Source organism: Pelmatolapia mariae, linkage group LG22 (assembly GCF_036321145.2).
Source record: "Pelmatolapia mariae isolate MD_Pm_ZW linkage group LG22, Pm_UMD_F_2, whole genome shotgun sequence".
Lineage (NCBI taxonomy): Eukaryota > Metazoa > Chordata > Actinopteri > Cichliformes > Cichlidae > Pelmatolapia > Pelmatolapia mariae.
Window position 1 is genome coordinate 32,415,698 of NC_086245.2, and position 13,961 is coordinate 32,429,658.

At 40.5% G+C, this 13,961-nt stretch overlaps 1 protein-coding gene across 5 annotated transcripts in view; it reads left to right on the plus strand.

Annotated features, from left to right (window-relative positions):
* Nucleotides 1–13,961, plus strand: part of bag6l (BCL2 associated athanogene 6, like) — a 32,834-nt gene that overhangs the window by 13,427 nt on the left and 5,446 nt on the right. Inside the window, exons 13-21 of one of the 5 annotated variants that reach the window (XM_065471399.1) lie at nucleotides 1,227–1,525; nucleotides 1,631–1,880; nucleotides 1,961–2,130; nucleotides 2,513–2,566; nucleotides 2,662–2,764; nucleotides 9,564–9,688; nucleotides 9,783–9,917; nucleotides 10,215–10,277; nucleotides 12,686–12,871. In XM_065471399.1, coding sequence (XP_065327471.1) covers nucleotides 1,227–1,525; nucleotides 1,631–1,880; nucleotides 1,961–2,130; nucleotides 2,513–2,566; nucleotides 2,662–2,764; nucleotides 9,564–9,688; nucleotides 9,783–9,917; nucleotides 10,215–10,277; nucleotides 12,686–12,871 — 1,385 coding nt within the window. The other 4 variants (XM_065471400.1, XM_065471403.1, XM_065471402.1 and 1 more) reach the window with 4 other exon arrangements.

The following is a 13,961-nucleotide window of genomic DNA, read 5'->3' on the forward strand; positions in this document are numbered from 1 at the left end:
CCTCCACCCCAGTCTCGAGTCTTTTGCAGACTCCAAGAGGTTTTCTTCCAAGATTGCCCTGTATTTGGCTCCATCCATCTTCCCATCAACTCTGACCAGCTTTCCTGTCCCTGCTGAAGAGAAGCACCCCCAGAGCATGATGCTGCCACCACCATATTTGACAGTGGGGATGGTGTGTTCAGAGTGATGTGCAGTGTTAGTTTTCCGCCACACATAGCGTTTTGCATTTTGGCCAAAAAGTTCCATTTTGGTCTCATCTGACCAGAGCACCTTCTTCCACATGTTTGCTGTGTCCCCCACATGGCTTGTGGCAAACTGCAAACGGGACTTCTTATGGTTTTCTGTTAACAATGGCTTTCTTCTTGCCACTCTTCCATAAAGGCCAACTTTGTGCAGTGCACGACTAATAGTTGTCCTATGGACAGATTGCCCCACCTGAGCTGTAGATCTCTGCAGCTCGTCCAGAGTCACCATTGGCCTCTTGGCTGCATTTCTGACCAGCGCTCTCCTTGTTCGGCCTGTGAGTTTAGGTGGACGGCCTTGTCTTGGTAGGTTTACAGTTGTGCCATACTCCTTCCATTTCTGAATGATCGCTTGAACAGTGCTCCGTGGGATGTTCAAGGCTTGGGAAATCTTTTTGTAGCCTAAGCCTGCTTTAAATTTCTCAATAACTTTATCCCTGACCTGTCTGGTGTGTTCTTTGGACTTCATGGTGTTGTTGCTCCCAATATTCTCTTAGACAACCTCTGAGGCCGTCACAGAGCAGCTGTATTTGTACTGACATTACACACACCAGGTGCACTCTTTAGTCATTAGCACTCATCAGGCAATGTCTATGGGCAACTGACTGCACTCAGACCAAAGGGGGCTGAATAATTACGCACACCCCACTTTGCAGTTATTTATTTGTAAACAATGTTTGGAATCATGTATGATTTTCGTTCCACTCCTCACGTGTACACCACTTTGTATTGGTCTTTCACGTGGAATTCCAATAAAATTGATTCATGTTTGTGGCTGTAATGTGACAAAATGTGGGAAAGTTCAAGGGGGCCGAATACTTTTGCAAGCCACTGTGTAAAGGGCATATAAACGGTGTCTCTACAACAAACGGTGTGAAGACTAGTTAGGAGAGCAATAAAAATAAAAATAATATTGACTTTTATCAGTATTGGCCTATTTAATATTTAATATTATTTTTTCGTGTTTTTTTTTTAACTCTCTAGGTGATCCTTCAGCGAACTCTCAGTCCTCCCTGTCTGCCTCTTCCATGTTTGTTTCCAGCACTGCTTCTCCCCCCTTTCTCTCAGCTAATACATCTGGACAGACATCCACCCGCACCACAAGTACTACCTCAGTCGGTCAGCCAGCAGAGACCAGCCCAGAGGGATATATGGCTCAGCTCTTGGGATCTCTACTGGGAGCAGCAGGGTTGGGTGGTCCTGGCTCTGGATTGGCTCCATCCATCACTGTGACATTACCAGGGGTTCCTGGCTTCTTCCAGAGCATGTCAGACTTGGCACCAGTGAGTTCAGATAAAATGACAGAAAACCAGAATTAAACATTTCTGAACCTTAATATAAAGACTGTTTGTACCAGTCAATGAGCAACAGGTGTTGTTTCTGCACAGCCACCCGCCCCTGGCCCCAGGGCCTCACTTCTTCATCAGTCCATTGGTCCTGCTCCCTCTCAGACCGGCAGCAGCCCAGCCGGAGACTCTCTGAGTCCAGAGCTGTTCTCTGGCATCATGCAGGGAGTGCTGTCCACCATGATGAGCTCTTTTGGGGCACAGCAGGGCAATGGAGAAAGCATTGCCCAGTTCATCCAGAGGCTGTCCCAGACCAATAACCTGTTTGTTCCTGGCTCTGGGGATGCCGTGGGTGAGTCCTTGAATGAAGATATTGTGCCTAACACGTTCTTGCAGTTCACACTAATCACCATGGTTGTTATCTCATGGTAGGGTTCTTTGGGGACCTGCTCTCCCTGGTGTGTCAGAGTTTCTCTATGGTGGATATGGTGCTGTTGCTTCATGGGAACGCCCAGCCTCTGAGTCGCATCCGGCCTCAGCTCACAGACTTCTTCACTGAACACTATCTCCAGGAGCAAGAACCTACTGATGCCAACATAGCTGTGAGTACTATGTAGAGTTAATGTAATGGCATCGGTGCCGTCTTTATTTTATTCCTGCACAGGTCCTTTTATTAGGATAGTGCTGCTGTTCCTCTCCTATACAGGAAAAAAACTTAAATCATGATCTCATGTGCATTTCACACAGCTCGTATTTTAATCAGTGTAACTAAAATAATCTTTAGTCGCAACCCTAATTATCACTCATGAAAGATCCACTGTGCTCAATCTATGTAAAATATATTATAAAAAATAGCAGTGGCTAGTAATAAGCAAGACAAGAAACTAGCTTTCAAAATGTTTTAATACAAATTCCACATTAACAAAGGTAATACCATAAAATTAAAATCGAATGAAAAAATGTAACACATTATTCTCCCTCCAGGCAGCAGCTGAGGACCTCATTAATGGACTTGAGGATTACATAGCTGAGAGCTTTGTAAGGACAATGTCTTTCACACACAAACATAGTAATATGGACTCTTAATTTCCTGTGACATGTGCACATAAGTGAGCGCTGTGTATTGCATCTAGGCCACAGTGACAGTGCGTGAGGGAGTGGACATAATTCAGACCAACCTGTCTTTCTTCAGACAGCAGTTCACGCAAATGGCCACACATATTCTTCGCTGCCACGGTAAGTTCACTTTGATTGCAAGAAGGAAACGGTAGGGAAAAGAGGGCATTAAGAACTGCTTACATGGAACATGGAAGGTTTTGAACTAAAACCCTTTTCAGGCATGGTATATGTGGCATTGAGTGCGTTAATATGGAATCAGAACGATGCCACCTTGAAACGAAACCGAAAATGGATTGAAACCGAAAAAAATATTGTAACTGAAATAAATGTACTGAAAAATCTTGTATTGAAACCGAAAAAAAATTTTGATAGTGAAAAACAATTAATTGAAACTGTAATTTTTTTGTTTTCGCTTACAATTTTTTTTTTCAGTTTCAATCCATTTTTTTTCGGCTTCAATCCATTTTTCGGTTTCAATCCATTTTTTTTCGGTTTCAATCCATTTTTCGGTTTCAAACCATTTTTCAGTTTCACTCTGCTGGCACTGTTTTGGTGTCCGGGGGCGCGCTGAGGGGGGCGGGGATTCCGACCCGCATGTATTTGCATATATTATAATGCTGACCAATGACTGGAGAAAACACTGACGACGCGGCTGCGGTCATGGACAAACTTGCATGTGTCTGTTCGGGAATGGCAGATGCTGAGAGGTCCAGCGTTTACATTACCGACTATTTCAAAGTGACAGCCTGAGGTGTTCTTCAGTAAATTGGACTACCGGACAGGAGGACCTGAGGCCCCACCGCATTATTTTTGGTAAGTTAAATGTGTTTGTAAGCTAATCCGTAATTTAGGTCCTTAGCTAGCTACCTAGCTACCTACCTAGTCCTTAGCTAGCTACCTAGCTAGCTAAGATGAGCACTCAGCTGTAGGGGAAACTTGTTTTGTAAAGTTCGTGTAGCTAACCCGTGCAGGTGAATGAATTTACCCTGACTAAAGAAATCAAGAGAAACGCACCGGGCTGCTTAGTGACTAACCACGGTTACTGTACTTTTATTATGAGTATTATACTGTAAGAGCAACAGGCTGGACTCTGCTTCTGCTCCTGTGCAGAGCTGATTATTAAATATGTGCAAACAGCAGCATGTTTTCTGTCGCTTTCCATATGTGGAAGGACATTAACGCCAACTTTTAAAAACCTGGCACTTCAGTAACCCCTCATTAGTCAATAGCTACGGATTAAATAGCAAAGCCCGATACTTATGTACTGAAACCAACTACTTCTGCTTGTCAGCTTAAGTTAAAATGTTACATTTTTCCTCTGATTATTTTTTTAGCTTTTTTTTTTTTTTTTACTGAGTTTGTTACAAATATTCAGGTTAAAAAACTGTCCGAATTATTTTTAATGAGTTATGTTCACAAAGTCACATGTGCAGTACTCTGTACAGCTTGCATCCTTTAGGACAAATAATTTGAAGCATTAATATTTCTTGTTCAATACCACTGCTGATAACACCTCCGTATGTTGTGACCAGGATGCAGCAGCAGACTGAACCTTACTGAAACCTGTTCCATCATCTCATCTTTGCAGATGTCCATTTATAAAGCATCAACAACTCAAAGGTAAACATGATATTAGAAAATGTGTTAGTATATAAGGCCTTTAAAACAAATAAAAAATAAACAGCTCATATGTCAGCTGTCGGCAGAACTGTAGGACTGAACAACTTCAGATCCCGAGTGTGTGAGGACAGAGAAGGAATCAGCTCTATTTCAGATTTGAGAGATAAACTTTATGTTTCAGTTTGTGATGATTCTGTTCTGTTTGTGATTACAGGAGCTGCCCTCAGATTCAGACCTCAGCACCACCCAGTGACAGCAGACAGATCATCCTCGTTCTTCAATCTTTGTAGTAACTCCAAAATTAACTGAAGAAAACAGTACAAAGGTTAAAGTACCACATGTGCTGTCAGTGAAAGCTGCAGCTGTTTTATTGATAAATTTAAAGACAAAAAGTCAAAAGGATTAATTACCCCTGTAACTGTGTCACTATACATCAGCATTAACAGTACCTCAGTTTGGTGTTTCAGGAAACTGCTGATCTCAGGACCTGCACAACTTCTGTTTTAAACACTGAATGTACTCAGCTACATGAAGAGCACATGATGTTTTCTCTGACACAATTAAATAAAACTTGATTAAAGTCAAAGGCAGTTACTTGTATTTGAACTAAAAACTTGTGATCTGGAATTCTTTCACTGTTTTTTGACAATAGTGTGTTATTTATCATAAAGTAATTCAGAGTCATTCATACCAGAGTAACCAGAGAGCACAACATATATTTAACTTTCTACAGGACTTAAAGATATTATATTATGTAAAAGACAGGTCCGCGGCTCCGAACTGTAGTAAAGGGACCTCGGGCTAATACGTCGGGTTCCGTGTCGGGCTCGTAGCTGAAAACTAGCTTTACTTTGTTGTCTGGGTCAAGTTTGCTAGCGAGAGACAGACAGAGGCGTTGAAAGGCTGCTCAAACGGAACTTATTGTTTCGGAGGAAAACACGAACACGGTGTACAGTCGAGTCTGAATAGCTTACTTACAACCAGAGGTGGAAAGAGTACTCAAAATTTGTACTCAAGTACAAGTACTGTTACACTGGTTAAATTGTACTCAATTACAAGTAAAAGTACTGGTGTTAAAAAAATACTTGAGTAAAAGTACAAAGTACTCTTCTCAAAAACTACTCAGAGTACTAATTACTTTTTAACAGACTGATGTTTTATTCTGTCGTCAATAGCAGGCATTCAGCTCGATTCACCAGTATAAATATTTATGTTCAAAGCACATTTCTCAGATGAACAAGGTATATAAAGGTAACTTGTTTTGTAAATAAATGTAGATATAAAAGAAGGAATTTTGTTTGTTAAAACAATGACAAAAATGTTTCTGAACATGCGTAGAACCGTTTAAACTTTTCACTGAACAACAGGCAGGTAAGTGTCTTAAACTCTTAGCATTTCTGTCACACTTTACTTTCTGAACCTTTTGTTCAGTTTCAGCAAGAGCTGGTTTTCTAAATTAACAGATGCTATCCGACTTCGTTTGGCTGTGAAGAGTAAACCAGCACAGCTAAAAAGTCGTTCACACGCGGCAGAAGCAGGCAGAGCTGTGTTCAGTTTAAGAGAGAGGCTTTTGATGGCTGAGAAGGAGTGCAGCAGCTCCATGGTGTCTGTGGCACAAGCAAGATAACCATCAAGCTCAACTGCACTTTGCAGCCTTCTGGAGATGTTTGAAGCTTTCACCAGTGGCTTCATGGTGGTACAGTACTCCCTAAGGAATGCAACTTCTGCAGGACTCAACCTGTAAGACACAACAACAAAACCCACCATGACTATAATAGGGATCTTCTGATTTAATATTAAGAGTCTGCTCACGTTTTTAACCATCCATTAAGGAAAATTCACAAAATCTGCAACCATATTGGTAGGTGTCCAATTTTACTCACATTTTCACCTTGAACTCCTCACAAATGCTCCTGATGGCATCTTCCCCCTTCTCATCAATGATGCGTATTATCCTTTCAATGGCAAGGTAGGTTGAATTCCACCGTGTTGCATTGGGACGAATGATCTGTAGCTCACACTTGTCCTCTACCACTTCATTAGCCAAATGAGACCGGCAGGTTTTGTTCCAAATGGCCTGGCATTTTGCAAAGGGTTGCACGGGAGAGCCTCTTGTAGGTGCTATTCATGCTCTCTGCTAGGGCAGCATCAGTTGTTGCCACAAGGTTTAGCAGGTGACATGCACATCGCTGATGAGGCGGGAGTTGATACTCCAAACCAGAGTCTTCATCAAAAATTGCACTTGCCTCATGGTAGTCAATATGGTCAGTCAAGAGTTTCTGGGTCTGCTTCATCTTCATCTTCATCTGCATAATTTTGTGCCCCAAACATGTGGAAGGCCTTGACAAAGTTGGATCCACTATCAGTTGTGGTTCTGACAACTTTGCCTCTAATCTTGTATTGGCAATGGATATCATCAAGCGCACCAGCAAGCATGTCAAATGTGTGAGACCCTCTCAATCTTTTGCATGCTAGTGCTGCAGATCTTCTTTCCAGGGACTCTTCCTCTATCCAATGGCATGTGACTCCAAGGTAACTTTTCGGATGAGCTGACCAACAATCAGTAGTGGTAGCAACAAATTTGACTTTATCCAATGCTGCAACCAAAGTCATCTTCATGTGATCAGCAGCTTCACAGATTCTGGCACGGACAGTGGGTCTGGAGATGACTTTGGCTTGAGGTTGTAATGTGGTAACTAATTCTTTGAAAGATGGCTGTTCTACCACTGCAAATGGCTGTAGACCCTCACATAAGAAATTGATGACAAGCTTGTCAACAGTTGCTTGTGGAACATGTTTGTTTGCAGCTCTCAACATCAGGTCTGGTAACTTGGCTTGTGTATTTGCTGAGAGCTTGTTTGATGTGGCTGTGGTCTTTCGCTGACGAGATGTTGATGCCACAGTGATATTGTACTGCTCAATCTTCGATGGATGTTTCCTCTGTAGAGATAAATATTATCATACATCAGGTTCATACATTACTTCATAACATCACTGTGATTAACACTAAAGGAAAACACATTTTTAAAACCTCATTCAACTAGACTTGAGCTAATCTTTGATTGTTTAGCATAGTATAAAAGAGTGGTGAATTTGGTCAAATTTTGCAGACATATTGCTGTATTTATTCACAAGTGTAAACCAATTGACCATGAACCAACCATGAAAAATTCCTCCAGGTATGGCCACGGGCACTCGTCCTCCGTCTTTTCTACGTCGTTTTCATGGTTGACAGTGTTGTCCTCTGTCTCCATTTTGGCTTCTTTGTCTCCAAATCTTCCGTCTATAAAGTAGTTTATACTCCACCATTTAGCACCTCTAGACACCTGTGCCTGCTGCTGCAGCGGAGTTTATTCTTTGCTTACGTCTTAAATTGGCGCGGTCGCAATTGCACGGCCTCATTGGCTGCAAAAATGCAGACGAAAGGTTTGAATATTAATTCAAATTGTGGGCGTACTCAGTAGCGACTTTTGATTTTATAAGTAGCGAAGTAGATTACATGGTGTAAGTTGTACTCAAGTATGAGTAAAATTACACACTAGAAAAATTACTCATAAAAGTACAAGTACCCAAAAAATCTACTTAATTACAGTAACGTGAGTATTTGTAATTCGTTACTTCCACCCCTGCTTCCAACTGGGCTCATCAGGCACTCTTTTTGGCTGCAGTGGTTATTATTATATTTACATGCTTCCAGCTCCCGTTTCTGCTCCGTGACAGCTCGTACTTTTCCTTTTTTCTCCCTCCCTCGCTCACAGACACATAACGGGTATGGCAGTCCATTCTCCCTGCAGCACGGACTACACTGCCCATGAGGCTACATTGTTTAGGGCGATGCCTGTAACACTCTGCTACTGCCTTCATATTAAATCATTTTTGTATAATAATTTTTAGAGCCTCTTATTGCGTGTTTTGTTTGGGTTTCCACCGGCGTGGAATTACCAAAAATAGAGAGACCATAGCCTAACATATGAAACAGGAAAATGCCGCCATGTAATCCATTTATTTCAACAAAGTAACTGTATTCTCAATATCACCTATTGAACGGTAACTGTAACGGATACATTTACTCATATTTTGTATTTTAAATACGTAACGCCGGTGCATGTATTACGTTACTCCCCAGCACTGCCTGTTGATGAGATCTTGTGCCGCTCCTAAAACACCGGCCTCCAACTCCTAAAGAGACACGGGTATCCCTAAATTTAGCAAATATTAGCTTCAGGCTAGCTTGCTACGATGAATAGGCTAATACCAGCATTTTACCACAACTTCACCAGATGTAGCTAAAAAAACTAAACTAATGTCCAGTCCAGTGGGACAGCAAGGAAAGATGACAAAAAATGATTACTTACTTGCGGTTTAGAGGGTCAAGCTGAAATTGAAGCAGCCATTGAAAGACGGGAAGAGAGAAAGGCGGCAGCTTGGTCAGAACTAGTGGCCTCTATAATGTATGCAAATACATGCGGGCTGGAATCCCCGCGCCCCCAGCGCGCCCCCGGACGCCAAAACAGTGCCAGCAGATTGAAACTGAAAAATGGTTTGAAACCGAAAAATGGATTGAAACCGAAAACTGGATTGAAACTGAAAAATGGTTTGAAACCGAAAGAAAATGGATTGAAACCGGAAAAAAAAATTGTAAGCGAAAACAAAAAAATTACAGTTTCAATTAATTGTTTTTCACTGTCAAATTTTTTTTTTCGGTTTCAATACAAGATTTTTCAGTACATTTATTTCAGTTACAATATTTTTTTTCGGTTTCAATCCATTTTTCGGTTTCGTTTCAAGGTGGCATCGTTCTGATTCCATATATGCCAGCAGATTGAAACTGAAAAATGGTTTGAAACCGAAAAATGGATTGAAACCGAAAAATGGATTGAAACCGAAAAAAAATGGATTGAAACTGAAAAAAAAAGTGTAAGCGAAAACAAAAAAATTACAGTTTCAATTAATTGTTTTTCACTATCAAAAAATTTTTTCGGTTTCAATACAAGATTTTTCAGTACATTTATTTCAGTTACAATATTTTTTTTTGGTTTCAATATTTTTTTCGGTTTCGTTTCAAGGTGGCATCGTTCTGATTCCATACGTTAATGGCTTAAAGCTGGGGGTCAATTTGTTGTGGATTATGGAATAACTTCAGTTTTATTTCAACCTTTGATGTTTGATCTAGTTGCCTCCAAAGAGGGGCATCGGTTCACAACAGTATTTTCTTATCTTAGTATTTTGTGTAGCCAGAATCCTGCCCTGCACTGATGGTTTTATATTTGGGTTTTTTGTTTTTTTCACATCGCAGATCACATGTTTGGCCCCCGCCTGCTGTTGCTGTGTACTCATAGCCTGTTTGAGTGTCTGGCTCTAAACCTGTATTGCCTGGGAGGAGAACACAGATCTCTGACTGCTGTTATCAACCAACACATTGTTTGTATACATCTTCAGTAACGCATCATCATGTACTTTGCTCATGGCACAGATTGGCAGCTGCCTATTACTGTGTATTTCTGTGTTTGTGCAGAGGAGGATGTCTGCAGAAGTCAATCCCAGTCTGGTCAACTGGCTGACCAACATGATGTCTATGAGGCTGCACATCATTTTGGAGCATAACCCAGTTACTGAGGACCAAATCCAACACTACATTATCCATTTACAGGTAATTAACAGAATCAGTTTAGAACAGATTTTTTGTCCTTTATCAAGCTGCTACTAAAACCACATTATCTATGTAGATATGTTTTGCCAATGCAAGTAATACAGACACAGTCAGGTCCCAACATAGCTGAAAAAGTAAGGGTCATGATCAAACCTAAATTTGAATACCCATGTATTCCAATTTGACTCTGTCTACAATACAACCCTGTTCCAACAGCAGACTTAACAACTAAGTTTAAATCTGTCATTTGAGTAATTAGAATCAGATTTAGTTACATTTCTTGAAATGTTATTTCAGGAGGAGTTGAACCAGAGGACGGAGACTGAGGTGGAACAGCTATCAGAGCGTGCAAGTGTGGAGGTGAGTTTTTACTTATTTGGGGGTTTTTTTTGTTCTTTTCTAACTCCAGTGAGTCTGACTGCTTCTTAATGGATCCGTTTGATGTATCTTGCTCTTTCAGCACTTTCTGACTTTAACTTCAGTCAGTATGTACCCATCAGCCTGTAAGCCCATCTCTTTCTATTGAGGATGTAGGTCTCTAAGATAACCTTATGGTTATTGATTTGCATTCTAAAGATGGTGTAACTGTAACAGCAGCAATTAATGACAGTAGAAAGAAAAAATCAGGCTCTGATACATAAACTAGTCATTAGTTTTAGGCTTGGTTTGACTTTGCACATGACAAGAATAGAAATGTAGAATATCACCCTATTTATAATTTTAGATGTTTTTTTTCTGTAATAAAAATTACAGAAAATGAAAGGGTTCCCATAACTGTCAAATTGCCATTACTTCCACTACACAAAGATGGGCACAATTTTTTTTATTTCAGTTAGCTGGACATTATATGAGTTCAGTCATAAAATATAATAAAGATTCAGGTGGAGTACAAGACATTTTGTACTTGTGAAACTGTCAAAATTAGAGTATGTATAAGTAACTGAAAAATGATCTTGTATTTTAGTCTGAATTAGTATAATATTTTTTATTAGTGTTTAAATCAACCATTATGCTTTCTCTCTGTTAGGGCTAGGCGCTCTAGCCATATGCAGTGCAGTTTGTATCTTAGAAGTACAAATGTACTTCAGTCCAATGGAATGACATGAAAGGCTCATGTGCTCACTACGGCTGCAACTAAAGATTATTTTGGTAGTCGACTAATCTGCCAATTTTTATTCGATTAGCCAATTAGTCAGCATTTAATTCAGTAACTCTTATTGCTGCTTCCTGTGGGCAAACCTCCTATTCTAGGCTTCAATACCTCACCTGCTCAAGTCTGCTCACCTGTGAATATCACCCTGTTGTCTCGTCACGCAACAAATTATAATAATGACCCTGGAAACATATGAATGTGAAAATAATCAAATGTATTTTTAACATTACTCAGTAGGACCATCAGAATAAAAAACAAATTAAAAAATATAAAAAAATAAGTGAATTAAATATAAGTGATACAAAATAAAGGGATAGTAGTATGTAAACAAAAACATAATGTGCAAACGAAACTAAAATGGCTTCTGTCCACAAGTTCAAATAAAGCTTCAAATTAAGTCAAAAATATTTCTTTCTTTTTTTTCAGTCCAGAATAACAAGTTTCCAACATTTACAGATGATTTGGTTCATGAATTCATGATTGCAGTGGGACATGCCTTGCTCTTGAGTGAGCCTTGCTCTCATCTTTGAGATGATGTTCCCAGCTGCTGATAACCACGCTAAAGATGCTCTCTGTCATGAAAGCATCTGTCTGTCTTCAGCCATTCAGAGGTGCATGAGCCTCTTAACAGGACAAACTCATCTATACACCTGTGTTCTCATGGGCAAAGACTGTTACTAATCATAAATGTGGTTATTTTGGTTTTTCAGATGGTGTAGCATTCAATGCCAACTAACTAAATGGTAAATGGACTGGTTCTTATATAGCACTTTTCTACTCTATGTAAGCACTCAAAGCGCTTTATACAACTAACTCATTCACCCAGTCACACCCATTCACACAAGCAATTTTTCTAAACTGTTAAGTGCTTACTGTCTAACATTCATACACATTCACACTTCGATGGATGCATCGGAGAGCAACATGGGGTTAGTAACTAACCGTTTAACTGATTATATATTAGTCCAACCCACAGATTAAGTATCTAACGTTGGGTGAAAGAGTTTTACTATTCAAAATAAATGCTAATATTAATGTGAGGAAAAAAATAGGAGACAGTGTAGCTACTCCTTTTTGATTGGCATTTTCACTCATTAGCTAACAAAACTGAAATGGTGTTTGCCTAGCAAGCGTCATCCTGAGAAGTTTCCCACAGGTAAGCTAACAGAAACAGTACTGTACAAACATTAACATAAACACGGTATCAGCGCGATGCACTAACTGAACTTTCTAAACAGAGTTGACGTCACAGCTCCAGGGTGCCGCGTTTTCAATGCTCATGCACTGCAGTAGTGCTGTCGTGGATGGAAGCTATCCACAGTCTGCATTTAACTTTATTTGTTTTCTCGTTAATGCTTTCAAATCTCCGTTTCCATGTTGCCGTTCGCGCTGAGTTCTTCTTCGTTAGTGTTGAGCACGGTCTTGGCAGACGATATAGGCGATACTGCCCCAATAGCTTCCTGTAGTGTATTGCAGTTACCAAATCACATCTACGAGGTATCAGTATATTACGCGTCGAAAATAAAATTCCGCGTTCACACATTTTTGTAGTTGACGTCATCGATTATGTCGACGAATCGTTGCAGTCCTAGTGCTCACTTCACCTCTCGGTCAGATGGAGGAGAGTTCGTCTCCAGCTGCAGCCACTACAGCAGAGGAGGCCATGGTTTTCACTGGAGAGGGAGAAGCACCTCCACCTGGTTTATCTGTGGATGGTTCATCTCAGTGCTCCTCTGGGCCCCAAGCAGGACACGACGAAGTGGCTCCTGAAATGGAGCCATGGGCAGCAGCTGTTCCACCTGTAAGGATGAGGTTTTGTTCTGTTTTTGTTTTTTTAGAGTTTATGCTTATGTTATTCCTGCACAGGTCATTAACAAACCTCAGAAATGGAACCACAGTCTTATCTTTTTATTTTAGCAGTGCAAGCATATATTGACTAGATGGTCCCCATTATCTTTGTCCTTAATTGGCAGGATTAACTCTGTAAAGATGATGCTATTCCAAAATTTCTATATGTATTTCAATGCCTTCCCATCGTGATTCCCAAATCCTTTTTTAAATCTCTGGATTCCTTAATCACTTCATTCATTTCGAATGGTAAACATTCAAAATTGAGGAAAGCTCTTCTTCAAAGACCCAGGCTGGTGGGAGGCTTAGCCCTTCCTAATTTCCAATACTACTATTGGGCTGCAAATATCAGGTGTATGCTGTCTTGGCGACACTACCATCTTGAACCGTCATCACCTGTTTGGGTCACCATGGAGTCTTATTTGAACAGGAAGATTTCTTAACCTGCGACTTTAGGCTCATCACTTCCTCTTGCTTTGTCTTTACCTAGTAATAATAGAGTAGTCAGTCAGTCTCTTAGAATTTGGTTTCTGTTTAGGAAGAGTCTTGGTCTCCGAGCTTTCTCACTTCAAAGCCAGATGCTGGCCGATGTGTAAAAATAACTGGCTGTGGCGGAGCTTCCACAGAGGCCAGCAGGTGGATGAGGGAAAGGGGAGGCAGGAGGAGGAGAGACCCGAGGCGGCCGCCGGTCCGAGTGTCAGGTGAACTGAACTTCAGGAGAACTTAAGAAGTTATGACCTGCAGTCTATCTGGGTCAGATATAAACCAAGTTTAGGTGTAGTTTATTTTCATTGTGCTGACTTTTTACTGTCAGTTACAATAACTCGTACTGCGTGCTAGCTAGCATGACGGAGTTTCTATGATGTTACTGATAGTGAACTTTATTTTATTCATAAGGTTAGTTAGTAGAGTTGCCAACCGTCCCGTAAAAAACGGAATCGTCCCGCAATTCAGAGAAAACATTACGTGTTTCATATTGAGGTGAAAAGGAACATAGTTTGTCCCGGACTTCAGCTAGAATGGAAAAAGACACAAAGCTGGAG